Genomic DNA, 15,819 nt, shown 5'->3' with positions numbered 1-15,819 from the left:
TCCTAATTGTCAGCCACTTTGATGCACTCATCCTCAGGTTCAACAAGTGCTCCAGGCTCCAAGAGTTTGAAACAAAGGGAGGCACTTGGGCGAGCCGTGTGGTTTGTGGGGCCAGGAACTCGTTTGTGGGGCCAGGATCTGGTGGCACGGGGAGCGGGGCACGGCTCTTGGGACAGACACACCGACAAACACGGGGTCCGTGGGGGATCCCTGGCCTCCTCACAGCCCAGCATTCAAACACTGCCCACCACGTCTGTGTCTCAGCAGGAACACTTGCGGGTGTTAATAAAAGCGAGCGGATCAGCAAAAGGGCCATGCAGGAGGAGATCAAGCGTTGAGCTCCGGGCTCACACCATAGGGAACCCCAAGCTCCTGCCTGGGCACGGCTTGGCTGCTGCCTCTGTTCCAGGCTCACTTCTGCCAGAGGTCTGGAGCTGAGTGCCTGGGAGCGGGAGTGCTGGGAGCACTGCCTGTGCTTCCTCAGGTCTCACAGCCCAGGTCTCACCTGGGTGAGTCCTGCACCCTGCCTCACCCCAGTGCTGTGAAATCCAGGTTTGAGTGAACATGGTATTTCCCACTTCCCACCCCAAACCATTATGCTGGTTTGCTGTGACTGATTAGGCATTTTCCCCCTGTCCTGTGCAGAGGATTGTTCTGGTGGTGAGTGAAAGGATCCACACATATCAACTGTTCATTTGTTTGTAAAAAGCAGGAGAACAAGCTTGGGACTATTCAATTAATTAAGCTGTGTCTGCTTGGAGCTCAGCACCCCTGGGCCCTGCACTCCATTCAGAACATGCCAAACAGAAATAGGAACCTGAGGCTGAAGCTGACAAAAAGGCTTGAGCAGAGATGGAAAAATCCTCCAACAGCGCATTTTGACAGTGCTCAAAAACGCGTTTCTAACGTACCTGCGAGGCAGCATGGGGTGGACACACAGGTGGGCAGAGGCTGGGGCTCACTCCCAGGCTTCAGGTTCCAAATGCTTTGCCCGTTTGCAGACACACAAACCACACCAGGCTCTCCTGGCGGCCCGGGGGTGCCCTGTGCCCTGTTCTCATCAGGACCTGACCCGAGAGAGGCGCCTGACCCCGAGCATCCTCCTCCTGCTGCTCCCCGCAGTGTCCCCGCTAGTTCAGCACAGCCACCTCCCGCTGGTACGGGTCCAGGGCAAACCCTGGCCCCCGGCAGCACAGAGCTGCCCCAGCCGGGACACTCCTGAGCGCCCCAGCCCGGAGCCTCGCTCCCTCAATACTCGCATTATTTTTTTTTTATCCAGGAGGAGCGCATTTGTTCTCGAAGCGCCGGGGCCGCGCTGCCCGTCCGGGCGAAAGGCTGACAAAGAAAGGCGGAAAGGGGAAAAGCCCCGACCCAGTGCCCGCAGCTCCGGGCGGAACCCCGGCCACCCCACGGTGGCCCCGATGGAATTTGGGGAGCGGCACCCGGAGCGTTCGGTCCCCGCTGCCGCAGCGGCCACGGAGCCAGCCCGGCCCCGGGACCCCCGCCCAGGTAGGCGCCGCTGCTTCGCTCCCTTCTCCCTCTCACCGCCTTCCGTCCCCTTGGATTTTCCCCCGCCGTTTCCCTCAAGCCATTGAATTCCGGCGATTTTACCATCGGGCAGCGCCGCGGAGAGCGGCGGCCGCCGCTCCATCCGCTACCCGGGGATCCCGAGTGAAAGCGCCCCCGGTCTGGCTGCGCTTCCAGCGGCTCCGGGCAAAGGGACCGACCGCAGGCGGCAGTGCCCGCAGGCAGCGGTGCCCGAGCGCGGCGGGGCCGGACCAGGGCCGCGGGGGTCGCACCGGACCCGACAGCCCGGGCTGGGCTGAAGCGATGCAGAAGGGTCCGCTCGGAGAGCGGCTGCCCGCCGGGGCACGCAGGGGCCGCGTTCCCGCTCCCCGTCCCCCCGCAGGTCCCTTACCTGCGCTCCGGGCTCGGCTCCCCCGCCGGTGTTGCCGCTCCCGGCGAGGCACGGACAGGGAATTTAGGGTCTTCCCGAAGCCCTGCCGCCCTTCCCGAGGGGGGTCAGTGCCGGGGATGCCTCCCCCCGGCCCCGGGATCCCCCCGGTCCTCCCCCCGTATCGATTCCAGTCCGGCGCTGGCAGCGTTTAGGCCGGGATTGGGGGATAATAGGAATATCATCTGGAGACAATTACCTTTGGAGCGCGCTCGCTTCTCCTCCCAGACACTGTTATTTGAGCAATAGGATCATTTGATTTCATATCGCACTAAATAACCCCCGGCCGCCGCAAATTGCCGCCTTCTCAACAGCCACCCCTTGGAATAAATTGCACAGCGACTCCTTGGGCTCCAGCTTCTTCTTATTTTTTTTTTCCCCTTATTTCCCCCCCTCCTTTTTCTCCTCTGCAGAACGGTAATTCGGGAGAAGCAGGGACAGAGGCCCGATGCTGGTGGATAAACTGCGTCCAAAAGCAAAGCTCCAGCTCCCTTAATAAGCTAAGCAGCCAAGCCCTACCCGCACCGCTTTTCCTCATGTTTTTCTCCCCCTCCCTCATCTATTTTTTTTTCTTTCTTTCCTCCTTTCCTTTTTTTTTTTTTTTCTTCTTTTTCTTCTCCCCGTTTAAAGCAGTTTTTCCCCTGCCGGGTCCCACTGACTGCAGGGCTCGATGTGCCTTTAAGGCTCTGTCAGCGCTCGCCTGATAATCTGGTCATCGCCGGCCTCATTAGATCTGTATTAATGTCAGCCACGGATTGCTAATTAGATTTGCGGGATAAATGAAATTACCCGAGTGGGCGGCGTGGGAGGGGGAGTGCAGTCTCCCAGCGCTTCCCAGGATTTACGGGGGGAAAAAAAAATAAAAAAGGAAAAATAGAAGGGAAAGACATAATTTTATTTTCCATTCTTTTCTCCCTCCTTTTTCCTCCTGCCCCCTGAGCCCCATCCCCTCCTCAGGCTCCCCTCTGACAGCCACTAACCAAAGAATTCCCAAAGTGCTCCGTAGCTGGATCTGGGGGTTCTGCTAACAGAGCTCCGTGCCGAGGGATCCTGCTTGCATTGGATTCATGGATCCCAGGGAGCAGCAGCTCTGGGGTGAACAGCGCTGCATTGCTGGGGTCTCACAGGGGTCGAGGGAGAGACTGATGGCATTATTCATCCTGTTTATTTATCCTTATTAGAAAATGGGATGAAAGAACAGGGCCCCGCGTCTGCCTTTCAGCCCCGGCTGAGCAGCGCGCACACAGCCCCAATTAAACACTGCCCGGACGAGGCCCTTCTCCATATTGGAAACCCAGCTCTGTTTAACGAGGACCAATTAAATCCTGCTTCATTTTACCTGGGATCTCACAACAAATTCCCTTTTTTCTTCCCTGGTAATTACTGGCAGAATCAGCCCCGCTGTCGGGGCAGGAAGCCCTCCCTGATAACCCACCCGAACCCCCGCTGGATTCCAGCAGAGCCAGGGGCCCCTTCCTGCCCCCAGCCCCACCAAAACCCGGCTGGGATCAGCCTGGGTCTCCAGTCCTCTCCCACTTCAGCCCACCACGGTGCTGGCAGAATGGGGCCCCTCCTGGGGAAGCATGTAGAGCTATTCCAGCTCTGGCCTACATTCCCAGGCCTCCCCTGAGCACCCCACAATGTTAAAAACTGCACCCTGTCTCCCAGGGGACATCGCTGCAACCAAGACATTCAATTAAATAATCCTGGCCCTTTGCACCACAAATAAATGGCTTTTTTTTCTTCCCACAAATATTTCCTTTCCCAAGTTCCCTTTCAAAAGGAAAAAAAAACCAACAACAACAAAGAAACAAAACCCCAAACTGGAGAACAACAGGAAAAAAAGGAGAGGGGGGGAAAGAAAAGAAAGAAACTGTTCTCCTTTCTTTTCCCTGTGTGCAGGGTAATTGATAGGCTCTATCAGAGGTCAGGATTTGCATAAGAATTAAGAGCAGTAAATTAATTTAATATTCCATGCACATCTCCAATTATTCCTGCAGACCTTTGTCTCCCCGGCTGGCAGAGAGAAGGTTCAGCTGCTCTTCAACCAAACAACATCTGTGCAGTTAATAATTTGATAAACAGCTCATACAAATAGTTTCTGAATTATCTGCCAAACCAATGACTATTCAGTTTGGAAACACTCGGCGAGGGCTGTGCCGGCAGCTTCGGAGCTCTGGCCCAGGGATTTGGCTGTGCAGACAGAGATTCGTATCCCTAAAATATCAGCAGCCCTCTGCAACCAAATCCCATCAAGAACAATATGTGAAATAAGTTATTAGTAGTAATTAATAAGAGCCCACCCTAAGAGCCCAGTGTGTGCCCACCACACGGGGAGGCTCACATGTGCCGTGAGGCCGGGCTCCGTCCCCCAGCTCCGGGCTCCAGGCGGATCCATGTGAGGTCTGTGGCCCCATGAACTGCTCTCGCTGGGTGCAGCATTTACAGCCCTCCAGCTGCTTCCTTCCCTACACAACCCCCTGGAAAGTGGCTGGGTTCTCCTGGCTGTCTCCTTGCCCCAATCTCCAAGGAAGAATGGCTGACAGTTGCCCTGCTAAATCCAAATTTCAGCCCAGGAAGGACATCCTGATTTTCTGCCAGGGAAACTAAATCTTGCAATAAAATTGAGGTGGCTCCTTCCTCCTCACCCACATGGATGCAGAGGTCCAGCTCCAGGCTGGCCAAGCACCACCAGTTTAATTCACCCCCATGGCTGTGTGGGAAGATGCAGAGCTTGGCTGCTCCTGCCCTGGAGCTGGGCAGTGGCTGAATCCCCATCCCTGAGGGGTTTAAAAGATGTGTGGGTGTGGCACCTGGGGACACCGTTTAGTGGTGGCCTTGGCAGTGCTGGAGGAATGCTTGGACTCAGTGATTTTAGAGGGCTTTTCCAACCTTCACAATTCCATGATTCCATATCTGCATGGGCCGTGGCTCCCGCAGCACTCGCAAGCCTGACCTTAAGTTAGAGTGGCAAAGAGCTCCACTGGTGATGCCACTGCTCCTCACTCCTCTCAGGCATTAAGCATCATTCCAAAATTAATAAAAAGTTGATTTTTAAAAGATTATTAAGTCCTCCAAGCTAAAGGAAAGGTTAATGCACTTCTCTATAGTGATACAACTTTAATGCCTGCTGTCATAAAGAGCTGATTTTTTTCTCCTATTTAAAAGGAGAATTTACATCATGAACAGAAATCCAGTAACAGGGACACTAACAGAAGCGAAGGGATGAGGTGCCAGATTTGGAGGGATGTCTGGGGCTTGATAAACAGTGCAGGCTTAATACAGCAAAAATAAGGCTAGACCTTCCACTGGGACAAGGGACAGGCCAGACCTGGTACCTCCCCCGGGGAGGGAGATCCCTGTGCCCCGGTGGAGATCCCACATTTGGGATTTGGAGCTCCCAGGCTCCATTCCCGCTGTTACCTGGCTGCAGCACCGGCTCCGAGCTCACCATGGGGAATCAGCCCTCTGAATATTCAACACCGGCAGCTCCAGAGCTGCCCAGAGCCAGGGATTTGCTAGGAAATGGAAGCTTTTTCTGCTCCTTTCCAAAATTCAGATCAATGCACTGTGCTGTCTCTGCAGCCTGAGGCTGGTTTGACCTGAGTGTGTATTTTGCTTCAGCTCTAATTAAACAAACACATTCCAGTTTTTATTTTAGAAGCTAATTGTGCTGTTTTAAGGAATTCAAATCCACCCTTTCCAGCCCCCAGTTCCCAGTGCTTCATGTTGTAAGGAGGGAATTGAACCCTCAGCTGTTTTCTGTCACCCAGCACAGGCATCCCTCCCTCCTGTCACATTCCTGTGGTTCGGCAGCCCAGGGCCTAGCACGGTGGATTTTGGGAGATGCAATGCTGGCTCTGGAGAGCAGCATACTGGAGATGTGGTGTTTTTGGGGCTGTGGGTTCACCGTTGGAGCCCTTTAGCCCTTCTGGTCCCTGGATTTAACCCCACCAAAGGGATTTCAGCACTGACGCTTGCCAAGGGGCGCTGGGCAACTTGATTAATGTTTGCAGAGCTCTGGGCAGAGAGTGCCACGGTGTGAACATTTTATCATATTCCAGCTAGGCCACAGCCCCCACGGACATCCTGGCACTGCCACATCAGCCACATCCACGGCTGCACGGAGTTTCCTTTGGCATCCCAGCCACCCTACCACCACCAAAGGCTGAGGTGGAAAAATCAGAACCGCAGATTCTGGTGCCCGGAAGCCACGATCCCAGCACCGCTTTTTGGCACAGAAGATCTCTCTTTACGGACTGGCTGGTCGAGCTGCCGCGCCACTCTTTTCTTTATGGAGCCACAGAAGTGTCTGTAATGAGAGATTAAAATAGTAGTCGTGCCCCGTGATTTATTTTTGAAGTTCTCGCGTCTCTGTGTGTAAATACCCCAGGCTGCGGGCCGGGATAAATAACGCGGCGCAATAGATTAACGAGGGAGAACACAAAGCGCCGGAAAGACGGAGAAGGGGGAAGGCATTTGCTGGGTGGTAAGTTATGGGGCCTTTGGAGGCAGGGCAGGGGGAGGCTGAGCACGGGGGGGGTTCAATCCTGCCTTCCCCCCACCGATAAATCAGCAGTCTCGCGGTGCCGGCGCCGGAATAAAATATGCCGGGTCCCTGTGGCGGGGTGGCACGCGGCGCGGGAGCGCGGGCCACGCACGCTGACTGCAAATGGGGTGGGCCATCAGACGCTGCCATAAAACAGCCCCTTGCCTCCCCCAGCTGATTATCAACTTCATGCATAGCAAATGACAGAGCGGGAGCGCCGGCGGCGCCTCCACCGCTGCCGAGGTAAAAAAATAAAATATTTACAGACTGACAGGCTAATGGACACTTTGCCAAAGAGCCGTTCGAAAGAAGTAGTAAATGGGCCCGTGCTGATGCAGGGCAGCGGGCCCGGTCAGGGATCAGGACACACGGCACCGGATCGGATAACATCTAATTGGCAGGTCACATCCAAATGAGTGTAGTCATGCATCATCCGGAAGGCTTTCTGCTGGTTATAAAGACACTTGTAAACAATTCAGCCGCTGAACATGGCAATAATATGTTGATCCGGCATGTAATGAGGTGTTCCTGGAATCAATAAACTAGTCATGAAGAGCAGGGAGCAAGGTCAGCGCCTGCCTTTTTGATGACCTTTGCTGGCTGGTGAGGACATCATATACTCTGAAGAGGACTTTTCTCATATTGCAGAAGGCGCCGAGTGTCAGAACTTCCATTCGCAGCAAGCAAATGAACAGCCGGGCTCTGCATGCTAATGAAGTCCAGGCTATTTTCCACCTTTTCATCTGCACATTATGCTCTTGACTTTGGAGAAGGTGGGAATTAGGTTGGACCCTCGTGTCAGACTGCCTGATGGCTCGGCTCCGGAAAACTGGTAATTGAAGCTGATGACTGATGCGGAGGAGGCCTGAATTTGGAAATAAACAGTTTCAAGCACTGCATGTCATTTCTAGAGAGACTGCTGAGTGAATGGAAATGAGCTCTGTTTCGCCGATCTAATGCAGTTTCTCAGCAGGAAAAACACTGTCTTTGAGACAACAATGCCAATCAGTGAGATTTAAATGTCCTGGCGATAATGTAAGGAATAGCACCTGCCTCAGCAAACAGCACTTAGGGAAATGCTGCCCCGTGCTGGGGCCTGAGACTTGTCTCCAGCCCCCAGCGCCAGGCTGGAGAAGCTGGGACACTCTGAAGCTGGTGGCAGGGAGGGCATGGCACGCACTGTGCTTGGTCCTTGCCACAGAAAAGTCACTGGTGACACTGAGGAGTGTGGCTTTCAGCAACCCTAGCTGAACACAGTGCTCTCCATGCCAAGTCTGCCCCCTGAACTGCTCCTCCCCAGCATGCTGAGGAGAAATCCTGCTGGCTTCAGCCCCACCATTGCTCTCCTTACCTCATGCCAGCACAGCTGCTGCCCCACAGGGATGAAAAAATGGGGTTTCTAGACAAGGAACCCAAAGGCCAGTGTGTTCAGACTCTGAACATCCCAGCAGCTGGGAAACAACATTGCAATGTTATAAACCCTCCCCAAGTCCTGCTTGGGGGTGTGGAATGGGGCACAGCCACTTGTGTACTGGGGCAGAAGTAGTCTTGCTGCAGCTTCCAGGGATTTGAGGTGTTTTCCTTCAGACACAGAATCCTGGCTTGAAAAGACCTTAATGTCCATCTCGTTCTATCCCTCCACCATGGGCAGGGACACCTCCCACTATCCCAGGTCACTTCAGACCCTGTCCAAGCTGGCCTGGAATTCTCCCAGGGATCCAGGGGCAGCCACAGCTGCCGTGTGTCCTCTGCAGGTTCCCCGCAGCACAGGCGGGACCAGGACTCACCCACCCCACGTTTCCCCAGCAGCCAGGCACTGACAGGTCCATGCTGGAGGTACGAGGTGGGGTGTGCTGCAGGCAGGGGCTCCCCAGAACCCCTCATGCCCCCATCCAGAGGGGGTCAGTGTCCCCCAGGGCGGCCACATCCCGCTCCCCGCTGCCGAAAGCCGCTGGCTGTCCCCCGGAGGTGGCTGCGTCAGGAGCGGGTGTGTTTGTGTAATAGTTTGCAACCCTTCAACATGAAAGGATGGAGACGGATGCGAGTTATTATTATGAAAATGAACCGAGCAACAGACAAAAATATTCAGGAGATGTAATCTGCTTCCCTACAATGCGCTCGCAGAGAAGAGCACTTGGCAGACAGGAGAGTCGCCGTCAGATACATTGCCTTTTGTTAAATTGCTTTTGCTCTGACAATGCCTTTTAAAACCACATGCAATCTTAATTTAAAATACCCAATACCTCAAGGTATAGGGGCCCAGTGCTGGTCTCCAGCTTGGGATTTGTCCAAAACTATTCTCTCAGCTTAATACCACTATTCCTCATTTTAATCACACAACAAATGCAGGAGCCTGAATTTGCTTGTAAGAATCCATCACTAAAAATTAATGGGGCACGGATTGATTCCCCTGCCTGCCACCTCAGTGATGCCCAAATTCCGGGAAGGTTCACCCAAGGAAGGTCCTTTTCCTGAGGGGCAGCTTTGACATGCACGATGGACAGAAAGCAAAGCTCAGCTTTTTCATCCTTTTAGGAAATGGTTAATGGTGAGGAAATGCCAAATGTGGCAGGGCAAGACATTATTGCATTTTTATTTTCAGAGACAGAGTGGTGGGAAAAACCCCAAACAAACCAAGCAGCACTTGCATGTCACTGCTCCCTGCTCCTGCCCTGGCCGTGTGTCACTCCCGGCTGCTCCATAGCACGGAGCACGAGGCCTCCATGGACCAAGGGTTTGGCTGTGGGTGCCAGCTCTGCACTGCTTCACTCAGCACTCATAGAACACCCCACCACTCCCTCAGAGGCCCCTGGGTGCCAGATTTATCCTCTGCCCATGGGAGCTGAGAGCCTGGAAGCGTGTGGTGGCATTCTGAGGCCATCCGTGAGGAAGGGCAGGTGTGTGTCCAGGCACGACGCTGGCTCCAGGCTCAGCCCATCCATCAGAGCTCCTCTGGCCTCCCACCTCCACAGATAACCTCCTTCCCTATGCTAATTCCCTCAGAACATTATGCAGACTGTTTATATTTCTCTACAGCCAGAACAGGCTGCTGACACAAATCAGCCATTAGCCATTCACACTGAGGAGTCTCTGCTAATTGTGCAGAATGTAATTAGTGATTATGTAATATCTAAGCTCTTGCAACTGTCATTAATGTCCACTATTCACCAGAGATAGTTCTTACTGAATTAGGGAATGATTACTGCATGCTAAATCTACTTAATCCTAAATATGCTAATTAACACTGCCTGCACTTTAGACAGTGGTTAAAAGCACTAGTCACCTCAAAAAAGGCTCTGATACACCAGAACCCAAATTGCTTGCGAAGGATTTTCCCTCAAAAGGTAAATTTGTTTAATTAAATGCTGTAGTAAACTGTTGGGCACAGCCCTTGATTAGTGCAGCCCGAGGAGGGGCCTTTTGGAACGATCTTGTGAGGTGCCACCGCAGGGCAGCAATGTCCTGCAGCATCCCAGGCCTCCTGCAGCATCCCAGGCCTCCTGCAGCATCCTGCTCCAGGCACAGCCTTTCCCCCAAGCCTGCCAGTGCTCCCCAACAGGCCTGACATGAGCAGAGCCCAATGTAAAACAGTTTTCCAAAGGCTCTCCCTCCAGGATTAACCACCCCACTCCTCAGGTCATAAACAACAATATTCCTACAGGCAGATACAGAAGCTTCCCTCAATAAATTCTGGCTTAAATCATAATTTAAAGATCAATTGTGTAATTTTAAGATTGATTGTGTAGAACAGACTTCAAATATTAAATGCTAAAGGAATAGGATAAACAGAGCAATTGTACAGGTTTGAAAGGTCCCTTTCCAAGGCCTGGGGTGTTTAATGTATTCTGTGTTTCTGTGGAAAAAAAAGATATGGCTGTCATGAACCCCAGGATAATAGCAGCCTGTGATTTATGAAGATTCCTCCTGCTTATATATTTTAGATAAATAATGCCCCTGTGTGTGTCTCTGCACTCATTCATAACCAAAAGCTGCCCGGGCTACGCGGAGAGCTTGTGCAGGAACCTTTGGAATCAGCTCAGAGAGACGGGATAACTCAAGGATCAGACACTGAACAAGTCACGGTGTGACAAGGCCAGGAGTGTCCCGGGCAGAGCCACAGAGAACGGGCACACCCAGAGCCAGAGGTGTGCTCCACACGGGAGCAAACATGGCCCAGGGGACAAACACAGCCCAGGGACCTCGGCTTGCCCCCACCGCAATCACCACCGCCACGGAAATGAAAGAATTAGCCACACAATGAACCCCTAATTGCCTGGCAACAGCATTTAGGCCCCATTAGGTAGATTTGTAACTGCTTCCAGAGAAATAAACTCCTGTGTCATTAGATAACAAGGGAAGAAATAGATTATTTCCTTTTTGAAAGGTATGAAAGCTTCCAATTGCCTGATGTACGTGCTCAGTAGATTATTTTCTGTCATCTCAGTTAATTGAATTTTACCCATTGCTCTTAGAATTCCTCCCTTTCGTGTGAGGTTAAAAAGTTCAGAGGAGTCATATTTTTGAACCGCGTCCGTTTATCACACAAGCCAACTCTGGCTGCACAAAGCGTGCCAGGAAAAGGGAGCAGTGGCCAACTCTGCAGGGATGGCTGCAGCATCCGGCTGGGCTGGTGTTGGATCATGGAAAAACGTCACTTTTCAGGCAGCCTCCAGCTGGGACAGCACCGGGAGCCACCGGAAGGGACCTGCTGTGAGCTCCGTGCTAGCTGTGCGGTCACTGCACCTCCTCTCCTGGAAAACCCAGAGTTGAACCAATTCCTCAGATTGCCTGGGGACCCTTGCCAGGGTGCCAGCTGGGGTGGAGTGCCACGTGCATCAGCCAGACATGGGAGGAGCCCATTATTCCAGCCCTGAGCCCGTTATTCCAGCCCTGAGCCCGTTATTCCAGCCCTGAGCCCATTATTCCAGTCCTGCTCTGGTGGTGGCTCTGTCACCACCCTGCCCACCATCCAAGAGGTGCCCAGCCCTCACTCTCAAGCAGCCCCCTCAGTTCTGCCTTTCCAAAGCAAACCTAGGCAGTCGTTCTTGATTTCTGAGCAAATCCAGAGCATGTGTCACTCCTCTCATCATCGCTCAGCCTGCTGCTCTTAAACCTCACTAGCAACACTCTCCCATCCCCTCAGTGCTGCTGTGGTGAGCTCAAAGCTTTTGTGGGGAGCTCTGGTGGAGCTCTGGCTTGATGCTGTGGGACATTTGCTTTGCAGACCAGCACCTCCCAGAATGAAAGGGCTGGCTTAGCCACAGAAATATTACCAAAATCATCATCTGGTGACTCCAGAGCCACTTAATTTTAAACCCTCCTGAAAAGCCAGCTCCATTTTCTGCTTTGGTGGAGACCAATTCCCCGCGCTGGCGTAGGAGAATAGATCAGCCCCGGCAGCAGGGCGTTGTTATCCAGCTCCCAACTATTATGACATAGTTTCTATCAGAGCAGTTTTCTTCTCAGCCAGTCGAGTGGAATGATCCCTGAAAGCCGTGGTTTGCGGCAGGGATGCGCTCGGCGCTGTCAGAAATCCGTGGCTGCCCACACACAGGCCAGCGCCGGAAAACAAGGACATGGAAAAGGACCTGCAAAGGCAGTGAGGCTTTGAGGCACTGGGCAAGGGGGAAGCAGGAAAAATCCCAAAGGATGGGAGGAAGAAAAATAAGTATGGAGAGACGAGTAACACGGAGCAGCCAGGCCCAAGGAACGCTCCTTCCCGAAGTCTCTGAGGTGCTGCGTGTGTCGGGAGCTGGGAGTGCTTCCTCCTGCCTGCCAGCCCAGCCTGGGCACAGGGAAACCTCCTCAACCCCACAGGGACATCTCAAACCTCGGGACTGGAGGGGCCAGGCACCGCTCCTTTTCCCCAGGACTGGGGGATTCAGGATTGGGAGACCTGCTCTGGAGAGCCGGATGCCAATCCGGCCTCTTCTTCTGCTGGTTATGGAACTACTGATGAGGACAGGAGAGGCCCCACATCACCTCCCGGCTCATGTGCAGGGCTCTGACCCCATAGGTGCATGGGGGGCCATTCCCCCCATTTGGAGAGAACGGGATTGGGTTTCTGCTGGGCTGGTGCTGGTGGTCCCCAAAAACCATCCCTGGTGGGCTGGAGAGGCACCACAGACACCAGGGAGGGGGAGAAGATGGAAGGGAAGAGCAGGGCTGCGCTTTTCCACGCCGCCGTTTTGTTTTATTTGGTTTTAATTGCACCCCAGAGCCCCTTGTATTAAACATCCCTAATTAAGGAGGGCCAGGGAGCGGGAGGGTGGGCGGTGGTGGCCGGAGCGAGGAGGGAGGCCAGTGCAGAGCCCCTCCACCAGCAGAGCGGTGCGTGGGGATAACCTTGTAATCTACAGAAATCTGGGAATTATGATGGATATTACATAAATCAACCCCCCTGTGTCAATAAGGAAAAAAACATTTTTAAAAGAAAAGCAGCTGATAATTAACCCTGAGAGCACGGGTTTAACCCAGATCACCTTGGGGAAGCGCCCGGACAAAGGCAGGCATTCATCCCGGCCTTTCTCATTTAAATAACCCGGCCTTCATTGGCTCCTGAGGGATTGCTCGGGAATTGCTAAACCGGAGGTTTGTTCGGGTTTGATGTGTAGTCGCATTGATTTCCCCCTCCCTCATCTTAATAAAAGGCATTTTATGGAGCCCTGGAGCGGGGCAGGGTGAGGCATCCCGCGGCTCCCGCTGGTCGGCAGCGGGTGTTTGCCAGCCCACAGGAGCTCTGCTGACACCTCCAAGCTCCTGGAGCTGGGGAATGGCTCTGAGCAGCACCACCAGCCCGTTGCTCATCAGGAATAACCTAATTATTACTTAGCAAACCAGCTTTGGCTGTGGATGCCCCTGGATCCCTGGCAGTGTCCAAGGCCCGGTTGGATGGGATAGTGGAAGGTGTCCCTGCCTGTGAAATGAGATGAGCATTAAGGTCCTTCCAACCCAAATCTTTCTGGGATTCTCTGCATTGATTTTGAGTCTTTTTCAGAAGCCCATTGGATCATTTAGGTCGGAAAAGCCCTCTAAGATCAAGCCCAAGCATTCCCCCAGCACAGCCAAGGCCACCACTAACCCATGTCCCCATGTGTCCCACCGATGCATTTGTTAAATCCCTCCAGGAATGGTGACTTCCCCACTGCCCTGGGCAGCCTGTTCCAATGCCCAACAGCCCTTCTGGACAGGAAATTTTTCCCAATATCCAAACTAAATTTCTCCTGCTGCAATTTTTGAGGCCATTAATCCCACAGTATCTCCTCAGACACACACCTGGCCAGTTCTGCTCCCAAGGCACCCAGCAACCTGCCAGCCCCTCACGCTGGTCAGACCAGGCCCCAGGGAGCTTCTCCAGGCTGGTTCCTGCCACCCTACCCTAATGCTCCTTGATTTTTCCTTGCATCCATAATTATTCACGGGGCAGCACCTGAAAACTCACACCAGTCCTGGTCTTTGCTCTCATTTTTGCTCTCTACAAGCCATCTGTGTGTGCGAGTGCTGGAACTGGGATGAAGCAGCGACAGCTCAGGGGAGAAAGCTGCAGGCTGGGAGCCGAGGGAGAGCTCCTGCCGTGCTCTTTCCTCCCATGGCTGCTGCTGGAAAGCCTGGCAGGGATGTTCCTGCACATGGCTCTGCAGCACACCAACACCAACACCTCCAAGTGGGGCAGAGAGGCTGGATCCCTGCCTGTAGCCCACAGGGAGCTCCTTATCCAGGTCAGACACTGCTGGCAGCCCCACACGGGGCCGGAGGAGCCACGCACAGAGCCCTGGCAGGGAGGACACACAACCTGCCTGCTCGCAGAGGGCTGCTGCCGGTGATGGACACATCCTTATTCGTAAGTATTTAATGTTTCTTAGGAAGCACTTCTAAAAGAAATTGGTATGTAATGACAGCACTCACTGGAAAACAGGCCGATTATAAAATGCACTAACTTATCTGGTATTCATTTGAAAAGTAAATGGATGCAAGTAAAGGTGAGAGTTCACTACCAATTCAAATATTTTGCTCTAACGGGCTCTAGCACTCCTACTTTAATTCAAGCAGAAGCACAAGTATGAATAATCAAACTGGATGATGCTCATCAAAACCTTTGTGCCTTGCACCATTTCAAATGGTCATTGAAGCTTAATGGCAAAAAATTTACATTATTCCTTTAATTTGTATTCTGTTCCTTCCTTCTGAGTGATGTGATTGTGATTTTCTGTTGCCGGCTGTATTATTTTGATGCAAATGTTATGTGCTGCTACAGTCCAATTTCCTGCTTCGCCCTCCCCTTTTCTTCCCCCAGGAAAGAAACGACAGCTAAAATAGTTCAGAATTGGGGAGGGATTCTGAAATAGTTCCTTAACTACCGCTCCCAATTAAAGCAAACAATGCAGGGTCTTGAAGCACCCTGAAAAGCTGAAAATTAATTATGAGCTGAAGGGGGAGGGAAGTGGCTTTGCTACCCGGAGACCTTCAGAAAAAAAAAAAAAAAAAAAGAAAAAAAAAAAAAGAAAAAAAAGAGAGAGAAAAAAGTGAGGGATCCCAATTCTGCCTACAAAAGAATTAGAAAAGAAAATTTGTAATTCAGTTAAAAACTCCTTTTGCTGGCACATAATCACCTAGGGATGAATGCTTTATTGAGAGGCATGGGGCTGCAAACCAAAGCTTTGAAAACAGGAGGCCCCCGGGGTGCTCCCGGCACGTAATATATGCACCGACTAATTTATTGCGCTGTGACTAATTTCCATTCCTTGTGCTCGGAGTTGCCTGGCTAATTACAGGGATGTTTTCTTAACTTGGGTAATTGCGCTGCCCGTGCGCGAGCCCCACGCTGGCTTTGATGCGCCCCCATGGGGTGGCTGCGCGGGGCACCGCCCTAATTAGATTGGCTGCCTTAATTAGGGGAGATGGATGTGGGGGTGGCGGTGCCCAGCTCCCCACCATGCAGGCACCGGCCTGGCAGGGCAGCAGCATGATGCCCAGGCCCAAGCTGGGCTCTTCCAGGGTGGTGGTGACGCGCCCAAAACCAAAGGACATCCCAGCATCGATGCCATCACCCATCCCGTTCCCAGCAGGAAGGCCAGAGCCAAGCTCCCAGCAGGAGCATCCCTCCAAACACACACGAGGGGACAGCCCCGTGTGCCTGTGTCACTTTGACGCCTGCTCAGCCCATCTCCAAACCTGCTGCCTTGATTCTTTCTGTGGCAGTCACTCACACGGGCACAGTTGTTATTAGACAGATAATCGCTTCCTTGAAATAATTTCAGCACTCAGCTCTAATAAAGAAGATTTCTTGGCGAGGACCCTCGGTGAAAGGGGCTCAGCG

At 52.9% G+C, this 15,819-nt stretch overlaps 1 protein-coding gene and 1 long non-coding RNA gene across 8 annotated transcripts in view; one reads left to right on the top strand and one right to left on the bottom strand.

Moving 5' to 3' along the window:
- LOC120506024 overlaps positions 1–15,819 on the bottom strand; it is a 67,639-nt gene that overhangs the window by 1,969 nt on the left and 49,851 nt on the right. For 2 of the 7 annotated variants that reach the window (XR_005628407.1, XR_005628406.1), the window contains exon 1: positions 2,154–2,792. The exons of 3 other annotated variants lie outside the window; for them this stretch is intronic. This is a non-coding gene — a long non-coding RNA (uncharacterized LOC120506024). Of the gene's footprint in view, positions 1–1,918; positions 2,054–2,153; positions 2,793–15,819 lie in introns of those variants that run through there. 2 more of the 7 variants (XR_005628405.1, XR_005628404.1) reach the window with 2 other exon arrangements.
- On the top strand, positions 929–2,126 carry LOC120506023 (basic proline-rich protein-like). The gene is made up of 2 exons (XM_039717095.1): positions 929–1,157; positions 1,280–2,126. Exons 1-2 carry the CDS (start codon positions 983–985, stop codon positions 2,107–2,109), a joined length of 1,005 nt encoding a protein of 334 aa, XP_039573029.1. The 5' UTR covers positions 929–982; the 3' UTR covers positions 2,110–2,126.

The sequence above is a fragment of the Passer montanus genome, unplaced genomic scaffold (assembly GCF_014805655.1).
Source record: "Passer montanus isolate IOZ18808 unplaced genomic scaffold, ASM1480565v1 scaffold37, whole genome shotgun sequence".
Taxonomy (NCBI): Eukaryota; Metazoa; Chordata; class Aves; order Passeriformes; family Passeridae; genus Passer; species Passer montanus.
Note: the sequence above shows the minus strand (reverse complement) of the source record. Positions and strands in the feature narration are given on the sequence as shown.